Source organism: Gadus morhua, chromosome 7 (assembly GCF_902167405.1).
Source record: "Gadus morhua chromosome 7, gadMor3.0, whole genome shotgun sequence".
Classification (NCBI taxonomy): domain Eukaryota; kingdom Metazoa; phylum Chordata; class Actinopteri; order Gadiformes; family Gadidae; genus Gadus; species Gadus morhua.
In genome coordinates, this window is record NC_044054.1 from 5,215,140 (window position 1) to 5,240,734 (window position 25,595).

The following is a 25,595-nucleotide window of genomic DNA, read 5'->3' on the forward strand; positions in this document are numbered from 1 at the left end:
TTTTACTAAAATATGTCCTACTAGGGTACTTTTAACCTCTAAAAGCCTGTTTAAATATCACAAAGTACCTTTTCATTTGTTTCCGACATGAACAGTCAGGACGGTAAAATCACGATGCCCACACGATACAAACTGTAAAAAAAAGCTGTCACTTTTATTTAGCATGTTTACACAACACTCATCACTTCATAGCCTTTAGTCTTTAAATCATCTCATCCCTTAAAGTGTTACCGTCGATTCAAAGCCGTCTACGGGCGAGGGGGCTCTCCGATGCCTCGCCATCGTTTCATTTTTATCCGGCGCTAGAGTCCTAAGCGTACGATGTCCGTGTGAGCAGCAGATTCAACGGTGCAGAAAAAAAACAAAACAGGGCAACAAATGGAAACGCAGAGCAACTGATGGCGGCTTCCCAACTGACGTTTTCTGAGTCATCTCGTATAATTGTGTGTTTATTTTTGTTAAACAACACAAAGTTTCCCGTTTTCATGGCGCCGGGACAACAAAGATGGCCGCCGAAAAAGAAAAAAAAAAGAAATTATTATTAAATTATATTAACAATAAAAAGATTCCTTGCTACCCTCATTTATGGCACTTGGATCGTCACCGGCAAGCAAACAGGCTAGATCTCAAGCAGGTAAAAGAACGAACCAAACAACCCTCAAAGAAAACACAAAATTTGTCGAAAAGATCGGTTTCTCGCCGCCCAGGGATTTTCCGATGGAAAAACTAAAGAAGATGGTGGAACAAGAGCAACAGAAGAGCGAGGACGGCCCAGGTTTATGTTATTGTGCCAGTGGGCCCTCCTCTGAGTGGCATAACGGAAGCTAACCGAGGTAGCCTCAAACAAATTCTCCCGCCGAACTTTAAACTTTCGCCTCTTCTCCACAAAGGGGGTGCTTTGACAGGGGGTATGGTCCACGACACTAACCGTGATGCATGCTGGGATACGGTCCAAGCCAGTCCGGTACCCACCCCCCTCCCACATTCCTTGCCCGCCTGGATAAGGGGGGTTGGAAGGGCGGGGTAGTGATTGCTGTGACGACGAAGCGGTGTGTTTGAACGTCGGTCGAGCAGGGAAGGAAGCGTAGAGCAGCAGGCGAGTGATCCCCTCCACTAAACCCTATTTATTTAACTGCCATTAAAGTGCCTTTGAGCAAGGCACTAAGAAGTTGAAACCACCAACCCTCAACCAAACCTCACAACTTCCCAGCATCCGGAACCCCCCCCCCCCCACCCACCCCAGCCCCCCACGCCCTTGCAGATTTGTGAACAAAGTTTTATTTTATTTTGTATGATGACATAATTTGTGTCTGGGGTTTTCGAGTCTTCGCTCATCTTCTCAAGTTCACCTTTGACCTGTCCCCCATGGGGTCTCAGGTGTCCCCCCCTCCCACCCCCTGGGGGGGGTCTGTGTGATTGGAGGAGGGGCCCGGGAGACCTAATGGAGGACAGGTCAAAGGTGAACTTGCGAAGATGAGCGAAGACTCGAAAACCCCCGAACTAGCGTTTCTAATCGTTTGTTCCGATAAAAAAAGAAAATGTGACAGAAGAAAACCCAAATAAAGACACAAATTATGTCATCGTAATAATCATTAATGCTAAATAAAATAAAACTTTTTTCACAAATCTGCAAAGGGGGGTTCCGAATGCTGGGATGTTATCCGAAGATCCTATATCGGAGCGGTGGTGGGTTTGAGTCCCTGGTGCGGGTGTTTCACTTGGATCTCGCTCGCCCAGATCCGTCTATTCGTAAACGAGGGTCCAGGGGAGGGGGGGGGGGGGTTTGCCTTGTACCAGCACACACTACGTCTGGCTCGCCCAGAGAGAGGCTGAGAGAGAGATAGAGAGCGACAGTGAGAGAGAGAGTGAGAGAGAGGGAGTGAGTGAGAGAGAGCGAGAGGGGGGGGGGGTGAGAGAGAGAGGGTCCCCTCAGCGTACACAATACTGTCGTGTTCTTGGTTTCGTTTTATTGAGAATCGTCGTCACAGGAAGACATGGAAATAAAACGTGTTTTTCGAAATAGGACACAATGTGCGGCAAGAACAAAACAATAAATCGTATGCAAAAAAAAAAAAATATCGGACAAAGGAAACATTCTGAAAATGTCTAAGTGCACTTACACCGCTCTGACTTAAGTCTCTCCGCGGACCGGTCCAAATAGAGAGGGGGGGGGTGGGGTCGACGTTGTTAGTTAAAATGGTGCGTTCCACATGCTATAGTAGGAGAGGCTTGGGTGGGTCGGGGGGTGGGGGGGGGTACAGGAAAACCAAAACATTTATTTCGGACTGATCTTTGTACAAAGCGAGGAAAGACCTACGAAGTCGGATTGTTTGGTCGTTTTTCAGACTTCGGCCGCTTTTTATCGGTCGGGATTTAGCTCAATTTTCCGTCATTGACCGGTGTTCCATTTCCGATGCGTTGTCCGCAGTCTGCACCATTTCCATGCCGACCGTGCCGAACACATACACCACACCCCCGGGGTTGGGGGTTAAAGGTCACCATGAAAGAAAACAAAAGAATGAAAAAAATGCGAAAACCCGATATCTTTTTTCCAAATAAATACTACGAAAAAAAAGTGAAATCCTCTGTGGACGTAGAAAAAAAATGAAAGGAAAGAAGAAGGGGGGTAAGCCTGGGTTGTTTTTTTGGGAGGGCCGTGGTTGCCATGGTTGCCGTAGCACATTCAAGTAAGTATGTATGTGGTGGGGGGTTCACATCGGAGGGGGGGGGCGGGGGCGTGGCTTAGGGAATTGGGCGGGGCTAGTAGTAGAAGTAGTAGTAGTAATAATCGTTGTAGCAGTAGTAGCAACGACTAGCGGGACTACTGGGTTTGTTGAGCCGTGGTTGGCCAGCCACATGGCCCTGCCCCCCCATAGCCCCCCCCCCCCTTCCCCCCCGACAGCGCACGGTTCTGTGGTTAAATCCCCTTTTTCATGTCCTCGTTTCATATTTTTTTGTGTTTTTTTGTGTGTTTTTATCGGCGGTCAGGACTGCGGTGTGTGTGATGAGGTGGGGGGTGGAGATGGGCGGGGTCACAGGGTTTGAGGGCTGGGTAAAGGTGGGGACAGGGGTCGGGGGAGGGCCTCTCAGAGCATGCCAAAGCCCTTGGCGTAGGTGATGGCCTTCAGCAGCCGCTCCCTCAGCTTCTCCACTGTGCCGTACTCCGGGAGCAGGAGCACGTTGAAGCAGGTGTGGGAGGTGGGCAACCTGGAGGGGGGGGGGGGGGGGGGGGGTACAGAGACACACACAGTGTAAGTGGCTAAAGTAGGCTACAGGGGGTAGGCTAAGTAATAGGCAAAAGTGCTGGCCTTAAGAGGGTAGATGCTAGACTAAAGGGGCTAGGTGAGATGCTAAAGAGGCTAAAGGGGCTAAATGCTATGTTAAAAAGGAGCTTATTGTTAGCCCATTTAGCCTAGCACTGAGCCCCTTTAGCCTAGCACCTTAGAGCATGGTACTGAGAAGATGAAACCACCCACGCCCAGCCAAACCCGCCCTCCCTCCCTCCCACCTAGCCCCTTTTAACATTGCAGTCAGTGCTAGGCTAAAGGGGATAAGCTAAAATGGCTAGGCACCTAGGCTAAAGGGGCTAAGCTAAAGGGGCTAGGTGGCTAGGCTAAACAGGCTAGGTGTTACGCTAAACAGTATATCCATCACTAGGTCCTCCCATCAACACAGACGGTAAACATCATGGCCGGGGGGGGGGGGGGGGGTATAGGGGCCCTTACCTCTCGGTGTCGGGGCCGTTCTTGGCGATGATCATCTTGAGCTTCCCCAGGCCGCCCACGGGGGCGCGGTCCGTCCCCGTGGTGAACTGCAGGAAGAGACGCTTCTGGTCGTCTCCGAACGAGTGCAGGGTCTCCCAGAACTCCCTGAGGGGGGGGGAAAGGGCAATTAGTGTATGACCTTAATGTACACACTTAATGTACACACTTAATGTAGGCACGTAATATACACACTTATTGTGTGTTTGTACATCCTGGCACTTAATGTAAGCACACGTAAGGGCTAATTATGGTTCCTCGTCGACGCAACGCAAGGGGGTTACGGACCCCTTACGTCCTTTCGGACCCGCTCTGTGTCCCCAACAAGGTCCTGATGTGCGCCTCCCAAATATGTTAACCGTGTGTCGAGGCAACGCAGCAGCAAGGGCTGTGATTGGTCCGCTCGCTGAAACCCGACGCAGAACCACAACAGGTTCCCGACTGCGTTGAAGCGTCTGCGTGGTCCTTGCGTTGCGTCGACGTGGAACCACAAATGAGCCCTTCACGTGTTGTGTTTATCTTACTTGATGATCCGGGAGTCTCTGTTGTAGCCGCCGTCGTATTCTGTCGTCTCCTCCAGAGCCAAGAAGTCTAGATTCTGAGCGAGAGAGAGAGATAAGAGAGAGAGACACAGACAGAGAGACAGAAAGAGAGAGAAAGAGACACAGAGAGACAGAGACACAGACAGAGACATAAAGAGAGTGAGATGGAGAAGTTTCCTTCCTCTCTCAGCTCCCACTCCTCCGACCTCTCACCCCCTCTCCCCTCTCCTCCCTCTCTCCTCACCCGACTCCCACAGATGAGCAGCTCTATCTCCTCCGGTCTGAACAGGTACTTGAGCGGAGACTCGTTGGTGACCATGTGGAAGCCTCGTCTGAAGGCCTTGAACTGCTTCTCCACCGTCCTGTTCAGCACGTAGTCCGCGTACTGGGCCACGAACTCCTGCACCGCCGCCACAATAAGAGTGCCATTAAAGAAATACAAATTTGACAGAAATAAAAGAATGACAAATATAAAAGTTCTCGAACGGTGGATGTTAAATCGTACGTTTTGTTTCACAAAAAAACGAGATTGTCCGTACAGTCTCTATTTTTTTCCCGTAAAATTCCGACAATTGTACTAATCCTCAAGGTACGGCCACACTGAACGCATTACACGTGTAACGTGGCTACCCTGCCGCTTGATCATTGTGTCACAAAAATGGTTCACGGCGCCTAACGCGCCTTACGCGCCAACAAAGCTCGATGAGCACGCCCAAAACTTATTTTCCCCCACTACTTTTCTTTTGCTCCGCAAACACGGCTGAGATCACCACCATCACTGCGCTGTATTTGTTTGGGAGTTGGAGGAGAGCGTTTGGGTGCATGACATCCTCCGTAGGCGCTCATAGCTGGGTGAGTTTCACCACCTCCTACAGGAACTGGGGCCATGTTCGATGACCTGCTAGCCCGGGTTGGTGCCAGGATCTCCCGTCAGGACACCAAATACAGGCGCTCCAAATCAGCTGCGGAGCGCCTGTCCTTCGTCTCTCTGCCAGTGACGTCGGGTCAAGCTCAACGCTGATTGGCTATCGCAGCTAAACGTCACACGTAAGAGCTTAAAAAGTTAAATTCCTTGAACTCCGCGCGTAGGTGTGTTGGGCGCGTAGGTGTGTTATTTAGGTGCATAAAACAAGGCTAACGCTCTGCTTTAGCAGAGTGTGTAACGCATCTACGCACCTAAACCAATGGTTCCCTATGCAGAAATTATGATTTTCTACGCGCGTAACGCGTTCAGTGTGGCCGTACCTTAAGACGCTTTGCATAAAAGAGTATGTTTGTGAGTGTGGTTGGGATACTGGAATTGCCGTTGAATGCTGGAATAAATGGGATGGGGGATGGCCCCATCCCAGTTAAAGCTAGGGTGGGCGGTTCACTCCCGAAGCGTGCTTCGAACCGTTTGTGTTAATCTCTCTTCGACGGTAGAGCACCACGGTCGAAGTGAAGCGCGGCCTCCTCACCTTCCGGTTGTCGTTGGTGACGGGGATCTGGTCCCCGTTCTCCCGCAGGTCGTGCATCAGGGGGTTCCCGAACAGGTCAGTCTGGGAGATCTGGAAGGTGATCATCATGTCCTCCTCCACACTGCCCTCGTAGGAGAGCAGCTCTGTCAGGCTCTGGAACAGCACCTGGGAGACAGACAGACAAGATTCACTTTTACATCCTTCTCCTTGCTCAGCCATTTTATGTCGTTTACATAGTAGACCTACTGTCGTATCTAGAAAGAAAGTCATTTTATGCCAAACTATTCTGCTTCTTCAAATTTCAAGGTCCCAAAAATAAATAAATATATAAAACTGTCCTTGGCAAGAATTATTCCTTCTACTGCTGCAGGAGAGACAGAGAGCAAGACAGAGAGAGTGAGTGCAAGCGAGAGTCAGACACAGACAGAGACAGAGACAGAGACAGAGACACACACACACACACACACACACACACACACACACACACACACACACACACACACACACACACACACACACACACACACAGGTCAGCCATGTTGATATGCAGCTGTTCTTTGAACCATTAGCATCTTCCTCAAGGCTAAGGCATCTTAGGGGATTTCGCTCAGACTTTCCTGGGTTGAAGTGAAACTTCAGCCTGCTTTCAGATCCTCACCGCCTTGGCTTTCAAATCGTTGGCGAGATTTTTGCAAACCCTGTCATGACTAACACACACATCTACTTGCCATCTTATCGTTGAAATAGTACTGTAGTTTCTAGAAAGAAAGTCATTTTACGCCAAATTACTCTGCTTTGATGGGCATCAACTGCAATAAACTGAGATGTTTATTCAGAGAGAGAGAGACAGAGACAGAGAGAGAGCTCCCGAAAACAAAAAACATCCCGTAATAAATCCAACCCGTACCGGGTTGGAGTCGGCCAGGTCTCTGAGCGTCCCCTTCTTGCCCATGAGCTTGCGGTAGACCACCATGGGGAAATGGACGTCCAGTATGCAGTTGTTGTAGATGGCCAGGCCCAGCACGATGCCGATCAGAGTGTACTGCCCCTCGTTCTCCAGCGATGATGGGTTAAACCAGAACAGCTTGGTGGTCTCGTCGTAGGTGAACATGCCTGCGGACCCGAGATGGTATTTTAGAATATGCGGGCACTAAAATGGATACATACCCGGTAAAACTGATCTAAATGACTAATATAAAAAAAATCAAGTGTTTGTTATTTCATTGTGTCCATTTTATTTGTTGCGAGGGGGTGTTATGCAGGGGTTGCCAATTTGTTGATATTTCCATTTAGTGTTGGGCATGCTAAGGCTGTACGGCACATATGTCAATATCAAGGCCCGCGGGCCAGACACGGCCCTCCGCGACTTTTAAGCAGGCCCGCCAATAAATTCTGACAATCAATCTAATGTGGCCCGTGCGCTGGTGTTTAAATTTACGTCCATGACAATACAACATTAAAACACAGGAGGCGCTGCAGCGCTCCGCTGCCACGCTCCACTCCCGCGCACCACTCCTTTGCTCCACTCTCACGCAGAGACAATACAAACAACGTAAACGCTATCTGCCTTTCCAAAGGTAGCTAGCTAGCATAAACAATGGCCAAAAAAAGGAAAGTGGACAATGAATATCGACAATTTCAAGAAAGGAGGGAAACAAAAAAAAGCCAATGTGTCTCGTATGTCAAGAGTCATTGGCAGTTTTCAAAGAATATAACATTCGGAGGCAATTCGAAACGAAGCATGAGCATTATGGAAAAATGGACATGGAACAGCGGCTGCAAAAAGTCAAAGAATTAAAATGCAACCCTCAACAACAGCAAAACATGTTTACTCACATCAACAGTCAGTGAGGGAGCTGTGAAGGCAAGCTTTATAATAGCGGAGGAAATAGCAAGAGCATGCAAGCCGTTCACAGAGGGAGAGTTTATTAAAAATTGCATTGAAAAGGTATGCGATGTTGTATGCCCCGATAAGAAGCAGGCATTTGCAGATATCAGCCTCTCCCGAAATAGCGTGGCTAGTCGGGTGGATTAGCTGGCCTCCAACTTACAGACCCAGCTAAAAACTAAAGCCAAGGAATTTGTTTCGTATTCGTTGGCTGCAGATGAGAGTACGGACAGGACGGACACTGCCCAGCTTTCCATATTCATCCGGGGGTTGGATGCTCAGTTTTCCGTCACTGAGGAACTTTTGGATTTAAAATCGATTCACGGGACAACTACTGGACAGGACATTTTCACACAAGTGGAACGGTGCATCAATGAATCAGAATTGCAGTGGAATAAACTTGTTGGGCTGACAACGGATGGTGAGCCTGCGATGTGCGGGGAGGTCCGTGGTTTGGTCGGTTTGGTTCGAGAGAAGATGGGGCACACGGGAGGAAACTTCCACTTCCACAACTACCACTGCATCATCCACCAGGAAGCCCTCTGTGGAAAGCTGTTGGGCATGGGACATGTAATGACAGTTGTAACCAAAACGGTGAACTTCATTCGTTCACGGGGCTTGAATCGCCGGCAATTCAGGGCACTTTTAGAGGAGGAAAACTGCGCTGGTCGAGTCGGGGGAAAGTGTCGCTCGTTTCATGGAAAGCAAACAAAAGGTCACCCCCGAGCTTGAGGATGAAAAGTGTCTGAGCGACTTGGCGTTGACGTAAAGGAGCACCTCAATGCCCTGAATGTAAAACTCCAGGGTCGAAAGCAGCTGATCACTGAAATGCGAGACTCAGTAAAGGCGTTTCAAATGAAACTGCGTCTATGGGAGGGCCAGATGCGCCAAGGCAACTTGGCTCACTTTCCTACTTGTCAGTCAGTGACACAGTCACCATCCCATTCCCGACCAAAGTGTATGCTGACAAACTGAACACGCTCAAAGCGGAATTCAGCAGGAGATTTGCTGATTTTGGATTAGAGAAATTCAACCTTGATCTGTTCGCAAATCCATTTGCAATTGATGTTGACACCAGTGTTTCCGCTAGAAGAATCTGGTGCCAGTCATGTGACCGGGAAGGTTTCATTTTACCGGTCAAATTGGAAGAAAATCGGCCGGATATTGTCTGTGTTTATTGCACTTAAAAAAATAGATTGGCAGGCTATATAAAGAAGAAGAAGAAGTGTGTGATCATATTTTGATTCGCCATGGTTGTTAAATACCGGTACTCAGCAAAGCTTGCCGCTGGCTTTCCCTAGCTTGCCGCCGTTTAGTTCATAAACCTAAGTTAGTCTATAGTGATCACTTTGAGCGAGTGCACGAAATGTAACAACTTATTTATTTTATCACACAGGCTACGCTACAATCAAAACCCTCATTGTTTTACATGAATTGGATAAACAAATGACTACTGCAGCATATTTAAAAACAATTCAAATGAACACATTCAAAAATATTTCTGCTCAATTTAAAAGGTTGAATCTCCTCGTGACTGAATGTTTGTATACAGCGCGCATGCTGTATGCGCGCAGGGTTGATGCGCTCCACTTTTTTCTGTGGAGAACCAGCACCTTGAATGTTCCGCATAAAACGATCCGGTTTCGTTTTTGAGCTCCACTTTTTTCTCCACAGAAAAAAGTGGAGCGCATCATCGCCCGTTTCGGCTCCGTGTGGACGGGGCCTTATTTCCAATCGGTCATTCTGACCGGAGTCATTTAGAATTTTCGGTCCTCCTCAAGACCGGTAATTACCGGACAACGGGAACTCTGGTTGACACTGCACCTCAGCACTTGCAGTTGGAACTCATTGAATTGCAATGTAACGGTGCTCCGAAGACCCAATACCAGTCAATTGGGGCTTCTGAGTTTACACCTCTACTCCCTGAATCAATGCCACAGCTTCGCCTTCACGCTGCACGCATTATGTCTATGTTTGGAAGCATCTACTCGTGCGAACAGATGTTCTCCGTAATGAATCGGAATAAGACATCCCAAAGATCCCGCCTCACAGACCAGCATCTGGTCTCGGTATTGAAAGGGGCCATAGCAAATTACATTAAGCCTAGAATAGACAAGATCATTTCTAAGAAAAGGTATATGTCTGGTAAGAGACATGCACATGCAGGTGTGTGTCTGGTAAGAGTTTAACTAAATAGCAAGCACAATGCCTATTTTGCTTAGTTTTGTCATTATAGGCCCTATTGTTGTCCTTTCAGGTTTCCAAAGTAACATCACAGTATGATTTGAGGCATAACGGTATTATAGCACAGTACAGGGCTCCAGAGTCCGGACTTATTTTTTCACTAGGCGCCTGAACAGCGCAGGTTTTGCGATTGCGAGCGAGACTTCACCGGTGCTGGATATAATCAGGAGCGGAGGAGTCAACTAAAACCGTCAACAGTGGATGATGTGCTTTTTTTGCACAACCATCTAAAGCACCAAGCCGAACACCAGATAGTGTAATTTCCATCTAATGTTTCTAATTTTCCATTGGGTGCGGGTCGGGTGTCGATATCAATTTATAGCGGGTCTGGTCGGGCTACTGTCGGGTCTGGTCGGGCTACTGTCGGAACACGGGTCGGATGCGGTTTGAAGTATTGCGGGTACGGGCGGGTGCAGGGTTTGTAAAATAAGACACGGGCGGGTGCAGGGTTTGTAAAATAAGACCCGTGCAGGACTGACTTGCACTGGCAGCCTGGCCAAAGGTCGGAAGAACAAGTCAATAGTTTGCTTGCTCATTGTAATCGCACGTAGCAGGTTGTGAAATCTTTCTCCTTCGCACAGACGTTTACGCACACTCGATAATCTCTAGGACCCTCCCCCTCGACACATTAGCGCCATTCCCTATCCTTCTTACACTCATTAGCCTGCTAAAGATTCCGGATTCATTGACGCGGCCCTTTCACGTTTAACGTGTAAAATAAAGAAGGGCAAATTTACTGGTCGCACATGCGCGACCAGATGGAAAATTCAGTCGCACTCTCTAGCCCTGCAGTATGTTCATTTTATCTTCTAATTTGGATAGATAAATGTTTCTGAAGTGGTAAAATACTGGTTAGGCAGCAAAACGAAAAATCTATTCTAAATTAAAAAAAAAAAAAAATCTCTGAAGAACAGAAATATTTAATAGTATGGATTTCTTTCTCCACTTGCTCGAGGAGAGGTCCTTGCCGTATCATATTGGCATCTCAATTTGGCTGAAGAGTGTGCGGGCAGGTAACGCTTACCTGGGATTGAGTGTTTTGACCATATCTTTAAAGCCCTTTCTATCGACATTTTGAAAGGGAACCATTTCCTTACACAGGTAAACAGTGATGAGGTTTCTCATCTTGTTCCACCGCTGGCATTTTTTGTCATAAGGACTGGCTTTGGAAAATGCCTTCGAAATTGATGTCTGAGATGCAGCGACAGCTTCATGCTACCAGCGTCTATCTCGTACGGTGTGGAATGAGAGCTTGTGAAGAAGCAGAATCACTTCAAAAGCCAATGCAGGTCTACAAAGTCAAGCAGACCAAACAAAATAGATAAACCAGCTATATGCTGAAACAAACTCCAGCAGTGAAAGTGAAGACACAGGACTATTGCGCAAGCATGTAGGCACGCCGCAACCGCGCCTGCGTTCTTGCGCCATACTGCATAAGAAGGCAGTATCGCTGTAATTTTCTTGGTCGATTACGTGGACTAAGTCAAGATAAAACTGGGCGGAACGCAAAACGGAATAAGTAGGGCTGGGTTCAAATCGAATCGTTTATTCTGACTCAAATTGATCTTCATTTGATGTTTCTGATATAGATTTATAAAATCCAACGATCGATCATTTAATGTAGACTTGCAAAAAAGCTGTTCAATTCACGGCATTAGTTCTATGAGAATCAATTGTATCCCTAACCGATACAATTTATAATGAATCGAGATCGAATCGTTTCGGGAAATCAGGGGAGATACCCAGCTCTATCAATGATTCAATTTGGCTTTTTTACGACATTCATGACCTCCGCCCACGTATCTTTTTCGTGAAACCCGTATGTGCTAGATCTCCTGCTTGAACAAGGGTTTATGACACCTCAGGAGACAGATTCTACCAACGTTTTCGTTTTAGCGTTTAACGTTTTCCGTTCCGCTAGGTTTTAGCGTCGTATAGTATGCGATTTATTTAATTTATTAAGTTCCTTATGTTCTGGATTATTCACTAAACAGGCAATAAATCATTCTATAGTCTGACCAACACAACATTGGAATCAGTTGACATATAAACTTCCCTTTCCTTTAGGCCAGGCCGATGTGTTGAGATTTATATATGCAGTGATTGATATATCTTTATTTAACTATTGAATTCTAGATGAAAAATGTATCTGAATCTTCCTGATCTCGGTGACAGCAACCAATCACAAAAATGTTGGTTTGATTTTGTTTAATCCACCAGCTCTTCACCACCTGTGAACAACATGAACCTCCTCCACCCACCTATGTCGACGTTGAAGATCTCCTCCACCACCAGCTGGAAGAACTCTTTTGAAACGCCCCCCTCGTCGACGCCCTGCTCGCCCTCGAACTCCACGTATAGCTGCTTCTTCAGGTCGGCCGGGTTCTCCATGGCGATCATCTCCAGCTACAGGGGGAGGGAGAGGCGTGAGAACGGCCACTTACTAAAGCTCACTACCACGAACACTAGAGATGAGGAGAGAACCGCCACTCCCACTAGAGCTCACACTAGAGATGAGGACAGAACCATACACTAGAGCTCACACTAGAGATGAGGACAGAAACACCACTCACTAGAGCTCACACTAGAGATGAGGACAGAACCACACACTCTCTAGAGATGACGACAGAACCACACACTCTCTAGAGATGAGGACAGAACCACCACTCTCTAGAGATGAGGACAGAACCACCACAAACTATAGCTCACACTAGAGATGAGGACAGAACCACACACTATAGCTCATAGTCGTGGGAAAAATAATCGATTCTTCGATGCATCGCGATTCTGTGTAGAACGATTCCGTCTCGATTCTTAATAATCTGAATTAAAAAAAGAAAACATATATGACTTTTTTCTTTTTTAAAAATATTATATTTATCTTCAATGTGTTTTGGCCAATCAGATTTGTCTGGACACGATTGCGATTCAGCCTACGCATAGCATGCACGTAAAATTCACAGCCAGACACAAGAACAACGAACAAGTTCTTATTCTTATAATTGACTAACAGCATCTTGTACTTTAATGACATAGAAAAGAAAGATTAGAAAGATGTGTTGTAAGGCAAGCTGCATTGATTATTGCATTGTTCATTGAAAGTCATATTTGTGACAAAGCTTTTTCTCTAATAAAATATTAGACAAGGTAATTAATCTGTTGATTTCTTTAATGATCATCACAAAAGTAGGAAGTGATTAGCAAACTGAGTAGCAAATTCAGATGTATATTTTTAAATCCCGCATGGAAATGTTCATAAAAAGAAATGCTTCGAGATGCATCAAAAATCCTTTTACAATCGAATCATTGACCTCTGAATCGGAATCGAATTGTGAGGTGCCAAGAGATTCCCACCCCTAATAGTTCACACTCGAGATGAGGAAAGTCATGAGAACCACCACTCACCCTAGAGCTCACACTAGAGATGAAGACAGAACCACCACTCACACTAAAGCTCACACTGGAGATTAGTACAGAACCACCACTCACACTAGAGCTCACACTGGAGATTAGGACAGAATTTTTGTTGAATTTATAACATTTGGGCCGTTAACAGTTTTTCCCATTCAAATAAACAAGAATTAACGGATGGAACTAATGTTGGTTATGTAGCACTATTAGTTTTTTTTATTATTATAATCATGTACAGAAAAACAATATACACAATACAGAGGAATATGTAAGGGATAATGCCCAACGTGTCCATTATCAGGAATTAATGGACGACCTGGAGGCCTGCCTCCATGTCGACGGTTGCCTCCGCGAAGTCCATTAATTCCTGATAATGGATACCTTGAAGGGCCTTATCCCGCATATACCATGGTCACTTGCAAAAGAAAATAAATTAAGACCAGTCATTTATATTTGTATGCGTTTTACAATCCAAATATAAAGTGTTTCAAAAGCCATACATTTGTTTCCCTGGTAACGCCTGAGGGTTTGACTAATACCTGGAACAATCATACCCTCGCGTAAGGTTCTTATGCAACGGAAACGTTCTTCACTCCTCCAGCAAATAGGATGGACCTTAGCTACGACTTGGCAAGGGGAGGTATTCTAGTCCGCTCAGCTATGATCCAGAGAGCTAACGTTACGCGATGTACATATTTATAATTCAAATTCATCCCAGCCTTTATACCACAGATACTCTAGGGCCTATAGCATTTAACAGCGTTGTCTGATTAACGTTTAATTAATTTTTCACAATTTACCAGCTCTCGTTTTGAAGACCGAATCACCGCGCAATTTGTTTCAATGGGAATCGAGACGGCCTATAATTTCAACATAAAGCGTACATATTTATAATTCGAAATTCGCCCCAGCCTTTATACCACAGAAACTATAGGGTCTATAACATATGCCCGCGTTTTCTGAATACAGTTCAATGCATTTTTCACAATATACCAGCTCAGGGCCGTAGCACCAAATCCTAACCAGACTGATATAACCATGGCAACCGGTCAAACAAATGTTCTTTTTGCGATCATTCTTTAAATATCGATTGCTCCAGCCAGAGGACCGAAAATTAGCATTTCCCCATTATTGTCTTTCAAATGAATTTGAACTAACAGAAGCGAACTAGCGAAGTGGTTTGGCAGCAAGCCAGCCGGGTATATCCAGTTTGTTTCAGCGCCACGCACCACCTGACATCATTGATATCGCTCAGGTCCTACTCGCAACATAAAAATAAATCCACGCAATTTTTAGTAGTTTTAGGAGATAGGCCTTAAATTACACAAATTGAAAAACTCATAGGCCTTGTTGGAAATGTAATACCTTGTCAGATGACGTTTAATACTTTTTAATGGCCTTAATTTGGGCTAATTTAATTTACTACCTTTTAATACCTTCAACAAACCCGCGGTAACCCTGGAATTCTTGCCGATGATCCATGGCTGCCTTTGTGAATGTCGGCACACATCGAATAATCGATTATTCGTTCATACCACCCACTGATTATTCAACCATGAAAAATTTGAGATATTCACATCCCTAATGAGAACCACCACTCACACTAGAGCTCACACTAGAGATGAGGACAGAACCACCACTCACTAGAGCTCACACGAGATGAGGACAGAACCATCACTCACTAGAGCTCACACGAGATGAGGACAGAACCATCACTCACACTAGAGCTCAGCACTAGAACCACCACACACTAGAGATGAGGACAGAACCACCACACACTAGAGATGAGGACAGAACCACCACTCACACGAGATGAGGACAGAACCACCACTCACACGAGATGAGGACAGAACCACCACTCACACGAGATGAGGACAGAACCACCACTCACACTAGAGCTCACCACTAGAGATGAGGATAGAACCACCACACACACACACACACTAGAGCACCCACCCCCCCACCCCCCCCCACACACACACACACACACACACACGATGTGACTGGCAATTCAGCTGTATTAGAATCTCTCTTTGTTGTGTTCATCCCTTCATTGTTTCTTCTAGCAGTCAGACAATCTCTTTCCACAAGTCATATCAGTAAATGTATCATCCGGTCTCGGAGTGCTTGAAATCAAATACAAGGTTGTTTACAAAATAGAGCCTGACCGATACTGGATTTTAGGGACGGATGCCTAAATTAGGGAATAAAAGATTATCGATATCAATATATCGGCCGATATTCCAAATATTGCTTGGGCTTCCTAAAACCATGTGCTAAACGAACCAATGACCTGCATTATTCCGTAACGCACAATTCAAGCCATGGCTCGGGATTCGGGGGAATATCGTCCGATAAAATTCAACCATCCGATATATTGTCCGACCTCCAACCCAAAACAACCACATCATCCCACAAACCCAAACTCAAATCCCTGCACAAAAAACACACTCAGCCCTCCATAACACACGATCCGAACCATAACTCTGAATACGGTCTTCCGACAAAATTAACCATCCGATGTATTGTCCGACCCAGAACAACCAACTAGGGAAGGGCATGATTAATCGAGGATCGACTAATTGATAATTAAGAATTTCGTCGATGACGTGAATTTTTCATCGATAAAACTAATGCAAAATTTTTTTTACAATTACCATTCGTTGTGTTGTTCAGCTGAGAAATAGTCCACATAAGACTTTGACATAGATTAGTAACGGGAAACACTGGGGTTGATAAGTTAGCGGACTACTTTCGGAGTGCTAAGAAAGACGTGAACGATGCAAAAAAAGAAAAAAACACTTTCCTTGACAGCGGTCCAGTTCGGTGTGCATAAAAGTACAGACGGAACAAATGCAAACTACTGCGAACCCCCTGTATTCCGATTGAGGCGTATATGTGATAATTTTCTATTCCGATTGAGCTGTTCTTACAAGTGTCCATGTAAACGCGGGAGAATTAACGATACATTTTCAATGCATTTTGAATATAGCATATGAATAGTTAATTTTAATATAAACATCACTACAACCAACATCATCCCAAAAACCCCAACTGAAATCCCTGCACAAAAAAAACAACACTTCAAATCTCTCCATAACGCACGATCTGAACTAGGGATGGGCATAATTAATCGATGCTCGATAATTGATCGTTAAGAAATGCGTCGATCAATTTATATTGTTATCGATCAAAAGGACGTTGTGTTGCATACTGTGAGTCTTGAAGTATTTAATTGAATATAACCCTGCCGACTGGTGGAAAGTGAATGGAAGAAGGTTCCCCAGGCTGTCAAAGTTAGCGCGACAATACCTCTGCATCCCCGCAACTTCGGTCCCGTCAGAGCGGGTGTTTTCTGCTGCTGGACTGACAGTTACAAGGCTGCGTTCGCGTCTGACCCCCGAGCATGCTTATATTCCTAAACAAAAATATGTAGGCTGGAGTTACTGTATGCTATGGACAGTAGGGACAGTCACCACCGTATGTGAGTCGCTCTATTTTTTCTTAACGTGTTGTCTCTCGCTCCGCTTTTCTTTCGGCTTGGTGCCTCTTGGAGTCGTTACATTTTGCCAAAACTGTGATATTTTAGCAACAAGTTCAGCCTTGTATGTGTTCAATAAGGTATTTCTTTTAGATAGACTAGTTCATGCAATTGTTTGTAAATGGGTGGCTCATCTTTTTGTTGCGAGCCTTTTCCGCGCGCCGGCTGCAGCCTATAGGCATTATATGCAGTGTTTCCCCTAGAATTTTTTTTAGGCCCGGTGGTAAGAGCTGATAGTGTGATTTGTTATACATTTTTCACGGGATGCTAGAGTATTTGTTGGTTATTTCCATATAAAACACTTGCTTAGCCATCAAAGGTTGATAATGATTCAACACTGACAAGTGTTGGGAGGAGATAATGATCTCCTCCCTCTGCCCCTCTGACTTGTTCCTCCACACCTGTCACTCGCCCTTCTTCCCCACCTGTACTCTCGTTTGGCACCGTGTTTAGGAAGAACCTTGAAATACCTTTTTGTCCTTCATCCCTTTTACGTTTTTTTGGTGGTGCCATGCTAATGATGATATTACTTAATGCTGTCAGATTGTCCGTTATGATGGGGCATCATCTGCGCACGCGCAACACCGCATTTTTTTTTTTTTTTTTTTTAATTTAAAAAAAAAAAAAAAAAATTCTCTTTAAATTTTTTTTTTTTTTTTGGCCGGTTGTTGGCCTGGCGGGGGCGCTCGTTGGCCTGGCGGCCCGCCAGGCCTGAACAATGGTAGGGGAAACACTGATATGTCTGCCTTTTTTTCAAAACAGTTATACAGTTTAATGCCCACTTTTAGCCTACTGCCTTTGTTTGAATATTGTTATAAGTTGGCTACTTATAAGTTGGCTACTTATTGTAATTGGAATAGGCTACAGATTTAGTCTTGTTGAATCGTTTCCAAACCTTTAAGAGCCCCTGTAGGCGCATTGTTCGGACTTTACGAGCGCCTCATAGGCCTATAATGCCTGTATTTATTATTTTAAGTTAGTCCAAGTTAACTGTATTGTATTAATGTTGGCCCATACATTATTGTTGGAATAAAGATTTCATTGATAAAAACATGCTGCATTTTGTATTGTCGGGAATTTCAATATAGCCTATAGAAAAAAGTTAATGATTAATCGATAATTGATCGATAACTCTAGCGATGCTCGATCAAGGAAATTTCTTCAAATGCCCATCCCTAATCTGAACCATAATTCGGATTCGGTCGTCCAATAAAATAAACCATCTGATATACCGTCCCACCACTGACCACATCACCCCACAAACCCCAACTCAAAGCCCTGCACAAAAAACATACTCATCCCTCCATAACGCACAATCCCAACCATAATTCGGGACTCGGGGGAATATCGTCCGATAAAACCCTCCGATATTTCGGACCGGTTCCAACCAAAACCACATCATCCCACAAACCCTAACTCTAATCCCTGCACAAAAAAACACTTAAAATCACTCCATAATGCACCGAGTCGACGACGCACAACCTACCCGTACGAGCGCGTCATCGATGATGTGGTCGCGCCGCACCTTGAGCCTCAGGTAGGGGTTCAGCTGCTGACCCTGCACCAGGCTGTACAGCACCGTGATGCGTCGCTCGCTGTACATACGGATGCGGTTGTCGTAGTACAGGCCCAGGTTCTTCGTCACAGCGTTGAGGATGAAGGGGCAGGTCATGAACGAGAACTTATTCTCCGTTTCCACCTTGAAGAAGGTGTAGTCCTTGTCCATCTCCAGCACTTCGTTCAGCGGCTCGTTCACAAACTCCTCGAAGGGGACCAAGGGTCGGCGGCAGTCGCTGGCCCGGACCCCCAGCTCTGTCTCGAGGGGGTCGACCCGGGGGCCCTTCTTGTTGCGCCGCTCCTCCCCCAGCAGCTCGTGGAGGGTCAGCTCGCTGGACTCGGGGACGGGCTCGTCGTCCGGCTCCTCATTGTGGCCTGTGTCGACCTCCCCGCCCAGGACGTCGGCGTAGTAGAGGATCTTCAGGCAGCGCGTGGCGCCCACCACCGCCTCGTCGTCGTTCACCAGGTTACGTCCGCCAAACTCATGGCTGATCACCTGCAGGGGTCAGAGGTCAGCTAGGGTTAGAAGTCAGAGGACAGCTAGAGGGTCAGAGGTCAGCTAGGGGGTCAGAGGTCAGCTAGGGGGTCAGAGGTCAGCTAGACTCTGCATAGCCTCTCCCCCTCACCCGTCTTACTCCCCTATCCCCTTTAGCCTATCCCATTAGCCTATGTGTAAGTGTAGACCACTTACTTACAACTTGCTCTGGTTAAAAGCACCCACTAAAGGTAAAACCGTAACAGTGACTCCTCCTCACCTTGTAGGTGATGAGCTGCTGAAAGGTCTCCAGCATGCGCCGCAACGATGCCGCACCCTGCCGCGACCACAGCCGGGCAAGCTTGGCCAGGGCGGCCAGCGGCAGCTTGCTCATGGCCTTGCAGAACTGCGGCAGCGCGATCTCCAGGTACTCTGGGCTGTGCAGGTTGCTGTTCTCCATGACGATCACGAAGAGGTTGAGGTAGTGGGGGTCGCGCGAGTACACGTTGTGGTAGGTCAGGTCGCACTCCACGTTGGGCGAGAGGTACACCAGCGCGTTGAGGAAGGCCGCCTCCACCCGCTCGTTGGAGAGCAGGCGCGCATAGACCCGCCGCACCGCCTCCGCGTCCACCGACACCTCGTCCGCCCAGGGCTGCTGCATTAAGGGGAAGGAAAAGCAGAATCAGGATTATTTTGGTCGAGGGTTAGAGAGGGAGGAGAGACAGAGAGAGAGGGGAGACAGACAGACAGACACAGAGAGGAGAGACACAGAGAGAGAGTGAGAGATACAGAAAGAAGACGGAGGGAGAGAGAGAGAGAGAGAGAGAGAGAGAGAGAGAGAGAGAGAGAGAGAGAGAGAGAGAGAGAGAGAGAGAGAGAGAGAGAGAGAGAGAGAGAGAGAGAGAGAGAGAGAGAGAGAGAGAGAGAGAGAGAGAGAGAGAGAGAGAGAGAGAGAGGACATGGCCTTAATGGGGTAAAGGGGGAGATGACGACTACGATTATTCAAACGGTTATTTATGTGTTTTGAGAAAACATTTCTCTGCAAAATAACACTGCAAAGAAAATCAATAAAGACAATCCTTCACATCGAAAAGGTTTAAATCGAAAGGAATGTACAAATATGTATCGAGCTGTTCAATTTCTATAAAGCATTATAGAATTAAATGAATCAGAATAAAGAAAATAAAAATGAATTAAATGAAAATAAATACACAAAAAAATATATATATTCATTTGGAGATTGTTTCACCAAAAACCAAAACCACGATCAAAGCCCCTCCTTATCTCCAAGCCCTACCTCGTCGGCCCCCGTGGGTCCTCCCCCGCCTCCCTCACCCCCGGCGACGTGCGACAGCGATGAGGAGGCGGGCGGGTCCTCCTCCATCTGGTCCTCCACCTCCTTTTCATCCTCGTCTTTGTCCTCGTCCTTGCCCTGGAGGGACTTAAGCTCCTCCTTGGTTGGGGGGGTGGTCCGGCGGAACGATGCCACCAGCCCCTCCGCGCTGGAGAAGACGCGCCCGATCACGCGGATCAGAGGCGAGTAGTCGTCCTTGGCAGCGCACAGGGCCAGGATCTCGTACACCTTGTCCTCCGTCAGGAAGCTCACGTCTGGAGAGGGGGGTGATATCATGCTTTTTAGGGGTTAATATTTCCATTTGGGGTCACGACTAGAATAGGGTAACATGCCTGTATGGTAGCAAATATTAGTTATTATCCTCCCACTGTTCATTTCTGCAAAACCAATTTCTTTCAAAAACGGTCTGATTTGTATCATGTCGCGTTAAGGCCAGTGTAGGAGCGGTCAGTAAATCAACGCACTCATCCTTTAGTAGTGTCACAATGCGATCTTTTAATGCGTTACCGTAACAGCAAATAAATTAAACTCATTTTAAACAGAAAACTCGCTTCATCTCGTAATGCGGTTGGAAATCGTTTGCCCTTCCGCTCTCTAGCCAAACACCTGTGCTGAGGTGACGTCTACATATAGAGTTACCACCCGCTGACATCATCATTGCATCATCATCATCATCATTTCACGTCAACATGATCAATAGTGTTTCATTTTAAGTTACTCACATGAATATAATAAATATGACATAGGTAAAACACAAATCAGTGTAATGGCTTCAACACTCCGGTCCCTAATTGACCGGTATAGGACAATTCATACATTTGCATAGGAAGCATACACTCAAGAGTCCTTTATGACAATATTCAAGATTGACCATAGAATTTCAAAAATGAGCCAAAAAATAATCCAAGGTAGTTCCAATAGTCCATTTACAAAGTTCATAAAAAAGAAAAGGTGCTTGTTTGAGAAAAAGAGGAAAAAAAGGTTGATCTAAGGTTTCAGGGTTCCAATAAGAAAAAAGGGCATAGGTAAGGCCTGTCTCATCAGGTCATGTCATGTAGAAGGGACAGCTTTGTGATGGGCCTTTCCAGGGTGCCATTTTGTTTTTTGATCTTGACCCGACGTACATGTCCTTTTTTGTCGGGGAAGGTTTCCGTGACTCTGCCCATGGGCCAGGAGTTGCGTGGTGAGCTTTCATCAATAATCAGCACTATTTCTCCATACTTTAGATTCTTTTTAACCGTATTCCATTTCTGTCTCTCCTGTAGCAATGGGAGGTACCCGCGTGTCCAGCGTTTCCAGAAGATATCAGCTATGTATTGGGTTTGTTAAGTTTCCATCTTCTTCTGGAATAGGTATCACTTTTGTCGGAGTCCAGGTGGAAGAGTAGGCTTTCGCTTCATTTGAAGCAGGTGGTTGGGTGTCAGAGGTTCTAGATCCTTCACATCCTGAGATAAAAACGTGATTGGCCGGTCATTCATGATCGCCTCTACTTCACATAAAGCTGTTTGGAGACTCTCGTCATCCAGGGTCTGTTCCCTTGTGACGGAGTAGAGGATCTTTTTGATTATCCGGATGAGCGGCTCCTCCATGATGAGGACCATAGAGTGGAATGAAAGTCCATTTGATACCTTCAGCGTTAATCGAATGCTTGATCCCTCCCCGAGCATCCCAGTCTGCTGTGATTAGTCAGCAGGCCCACTCTGTCGCATTTAGTCGAATGCTTTGCGTGTGCGTCGGTAAATTCACGCCCCTGAGAAGATGTAAACATTGCGGGTAGCCGGGAGGCAGGACTTCCGCACCACCGACTGGGAACTGTTCCATGGAAGAAAAGTTTGAGCGCAAACGAGCCATTTCACACACACTTATTGAGAGGTGTTCTCAGTGGACACGAATACTCCCGCTAGCAGATTTTTCTGGCTTAGCAGACATTAAACATGCATACGTTGTCATGACCGCCAGGGAAAACCACCTAACAACACTTCACCTCTAAAGTCCTCACGCACAAAGGGAGGTAAAACGCCCTAATCGTAAAAGTAAACGCAGAAGACAAAACGACGCCTCGAGTCGTCACGGTTTCACTCCAAAATCCCAGGTCGAAGGTTAGAGGCGGCCCTCGCGCAGCCAACCAAAACACCAACCAACACACTAGGGCTGCTTGATTATCGGAAAAAACATAATCACGATTATTTTGGTCAATATTGAAATCACGATTAGTCAAACGATTATTTTTGAGTTTGAAAACATGTTGTATTTATTCAGCATGTCTCTCCCAAAAAAACTTTGGAACTGAGAACTTTGAAATTTCGCCTTAGAAAAATACACAAAAAGAAATTGTTCCAATCTAAAATAACATACAGATATGTATCCGGCTGTTTTGCCCTTTCTATAATACATTTAAAAAAAAAAAATATCGAAAAACTAGAATGTTAATTTCATGATTGTTTGAAGCTAAAATCGCGATCAAAATTCAATTAAACGCACAGCCCTACAACAGACAAGCCAACCAACACACCAACCAACATGGGCTACACCTCACCTTTAAAGTCCTCCCGCACAAAATGCCCGCCTTCCCTGTGGTTCACACGGCTGTTCCCGCACGCCTCCGCCCCTCCCCTAACCCCCCCGGCAGCGGCGGCGGCAGCCGCCAGTGCGCTGCTCTCTACGTGGGCCGAGGTGGTGCCCTTCTTAGAGGGGTGGGGGTCGCAGAGTGGTGCCCCCGCCTTGTAGAGCTCCAGCGAGCGCACTGCGGCCGCATTGTTGTCGGTGCGGAGGAAGCCGGGGGACGAGGCGCAGCCCACGTTGGAGCAGCCGCCATCGCCGCAGCCCTCGGTCAACTGGTGGTAGTAGCGCTCTATCAGATGCTTGGCGGCCGCCCGCTTCCTGTGAGGGGAGGGGGAGGAGGAAACGCGAAGTGTGAAGGGAGGGAGCAGGAGACTAACGTCAGGAAACCAGTGTTGCCAAGTTGGGCATGAAATCTGTCTCAATCTGGCAACACTGCAAGAAACGCCACTTATGAAGGGAAGGGATGGGGGTTTCGATGAGTTTATATTTTGACGTTATTCTATAAGCAACACAACAATGTAAAATCAAGGGTTGTAATTTGGAATATTATCGCGAAAGCCTCGATCCTCCAAAATGCAGTTTCTAACTTTTAAAACAATGTAGTGAACATTCCTGACCATTACAGGCTTTATATAGGTCGGGCCACAGTATCTCAGAAGGTAGATTGGGTTGACTGGTGACCTGAAGGGTGAGGCGTCCCTGAGCGAGACGCCTCACCCTGACTGCTCCTGACCAGCTGGCTGTCGCCCTGAGTGGTCGACTCCGCCGTCGGTGTGCGGATGTGTGTATGAATGGTTGGAAGTCACTTTGGATAAAAGCTTGAGCAAAACCACCTAAATGTAAATGTTAATGACTGAGCCTGAGGGTTAATTTATGTGGCATTCAATAAAGGGTTAAGGTTTAGGGTTGTGAACTGTCACGGACGTTTTTACTGGTCTGACACCACATCAGGCGAACAGAGTGAAGAGAAGTGTCACATGTTCTACAATACATCCATGCCCCGAGATGCTTAAGATATACACAGACTATCAACGGGAGTTGTCCTGTAAAGCAGTCAAACCTGGCTGTCTGTTGTAAACCAGCAAGAGATCGCTTTCCAAGCATTGCAATATATGATCATATAACACACAAACACAAACACACAAATGCCCACTTCTGTATGCTTGCACAGATACACAAACAGGCAGGCAGGCACACACACACACACACACACACACACAGGGAAGACACCTACACAAACACAAACAGGACACACACAACAGACAGACTTGCACAAACGGAACACCCACACACACACACTTCTGTTTGCGTGCACAGCTACACAAACGGACAGCCGGACAGACACACACACACAGACATAGAGAGAGTGACACACAAACACACAGATAGAGACACACACACAGACATAGAGAGAGACACAAAAACACAGATAGAGCCACACACACAAACAGATAGACACAGAGTGTCGCCCCCCCCCCCCCCCCCCCCCCCCCACACACACACACACACACTTCAGTTTTGTGCTTACATTCGGCTTGCTTCGGGGTTTTCTGCCTGAGTCTCGTCGTGTTCTCTGAAGGAACAGAAAAAAAAAGAAACCATCCCATCAATCACCGTATCAATAATAAACGTGTACGTGTGCGTGCGTGTGCGAAGATAACTGCAACAAACAGGCTTCCAATGACGCTCTGTGCTGTGCACCATCAGCAGCGCTCCCCGACACCCGTGCCCCGGTACCTCTGTGATGAGGCACCTGAGCGGGCTGTGCAGAGCCGGGCTGCGGGCGGGCATGCGAAACATGAGCCGGTGTTTCACACAGAGCCATCCCCCCTCCTAACCCCAGCACGGGTACACATCAGGCCCAATAAGTCCCGGTGGTACCAAGTCATGAGCCGCGTCCAAACCCATTAAACACCCGCCTCACCTCGTAGTTTTCACCAGTGACGGTGATGCGGTGACACGGTGCTCACTGCATTCAGCCGAAGCAAAGTTGTCAGACCTACTAACAAACAAGCTGCCTTGCTAACTAGCCGCTAACAGGCGGATGCGTGTATGACGTTGAGCTGCGGCTAATGTTAACTCGCTAAGCTAACGGTCCTAACGCTAGACAACCATCTTGCATTTTGCTTTAATTATGTAACAATACCACTCACTATTGCGAGAAAAAAATGTGTCTTATTATAAGTGCTTGATACAATATATATTACATTTAAGTATTAGTTATTGATAATCTTGTCAATAACTGTTGACAAGCAAGTTAGCCCGAGAGAGAGGCTAAAGCTAACGTCAGGCCTCCCCCATGAAGCCGCGGCTCTTTCCTGCGGCGCGTACCCACCGGTCGGACCCTCCCGCGGGGCTGCTCTCGGCCTGCGGTGGCGCACACTCACGGTCCTCCTTCTCGTCGGGATTCATACGACACTTTCTCCCGCGGTTGTTATTCTGTCGGTGCATGTATATTCCCGAAATACCGGTGAGTCCGTCCTAGCTGATGGGTGTTAAATATTAAATTAAAACTTCATTCAAGGCCTTTTTGTGGCGTGTTCTATCCTTTTTCTGATGTTTACCGCCATCTTGACTTCAGCAGCCAGCGGTCGAACCATCGACCCACAATGCACCGCGGCAGGACCAGGCTCAAGCTGGGATCAAATGTATCCTCTTTTCTAAACCCGAGGGTCTGAAGTACCCGAGATGATGTATTAACTTTATTCTGCAACTTTGAGTGAAGTCGGTGGATCAGGGTCCGAATTAATTATATTGTCAAACTATTTTCAATACTGCCAGACAATTCATGAATGCATTGTTA

General features: G+C 46.6%; 1 protein-coding gene across 1 annotated transcript; it reads right to left on the reverse strand.

Moving 5' to 3' along the window:
• Positions 1 to 130: 130 nt before the first annotated feature.
• LOC115547935 (ubiquitin-protein ligase E3A) lies at positions 131 to 25,463 on the reverse strand. Its single transcript, XM_030362447.1, has 13 exons — positions 25,128 to 25,463; positions 24,321 to 24,365; positions 22,767 to 23,110; positions 20,174 to 20,484; positions 19,157 to 19,531; positions 18,331 to 18,897; positions 12,154 to 12,298; positions 6,668 to 6,873; positions 5,761 to 5,925; positions 4,548 to 4,703; positions 4,286 to 4,359; positions 3,726 to 3,869; positions 131 to 3,207 (listed from the first exon to the last, which is right to left on the reverse strand). Exons 1-13 carry the CDS (start codon positions 25,241 to 25,243, stop codon positions 3,087 to 3,089), a joined length of 2,769 nt encoding a protein of 922 aa, XP_030218307.1. The 5' UTR covers positions 25,244 to 25,463; the 3' UTR covers positions 131 to 3,086.
• Positions 25,464 to 25,595: the final 132 nt, after the last annotated feature.

Coding starts and splice junctions, on each gene's coding strand:
- LOC115547935 (XM_030362447.1), bottom strand. CDS start 25,243: ATGCACCGACAGAATAACAACCGCGGGAGAAAGTGTCGTATGAATCCC. Junction 20,485..22,766: donor TGTGCGGGAGGACTTTAAAG/GTGAGGTGTAGC, acceptor CCCCCTCTCCAG/ACGTGAGCTTCCTGACGGAG. Junction 3,208..3,725: donor AACGGCCCCGACACCGAGAG/GTAAGGGCCCCT, acceptor CCCCCCCTCCAG/GTTGCCCACCTCCCACACCT.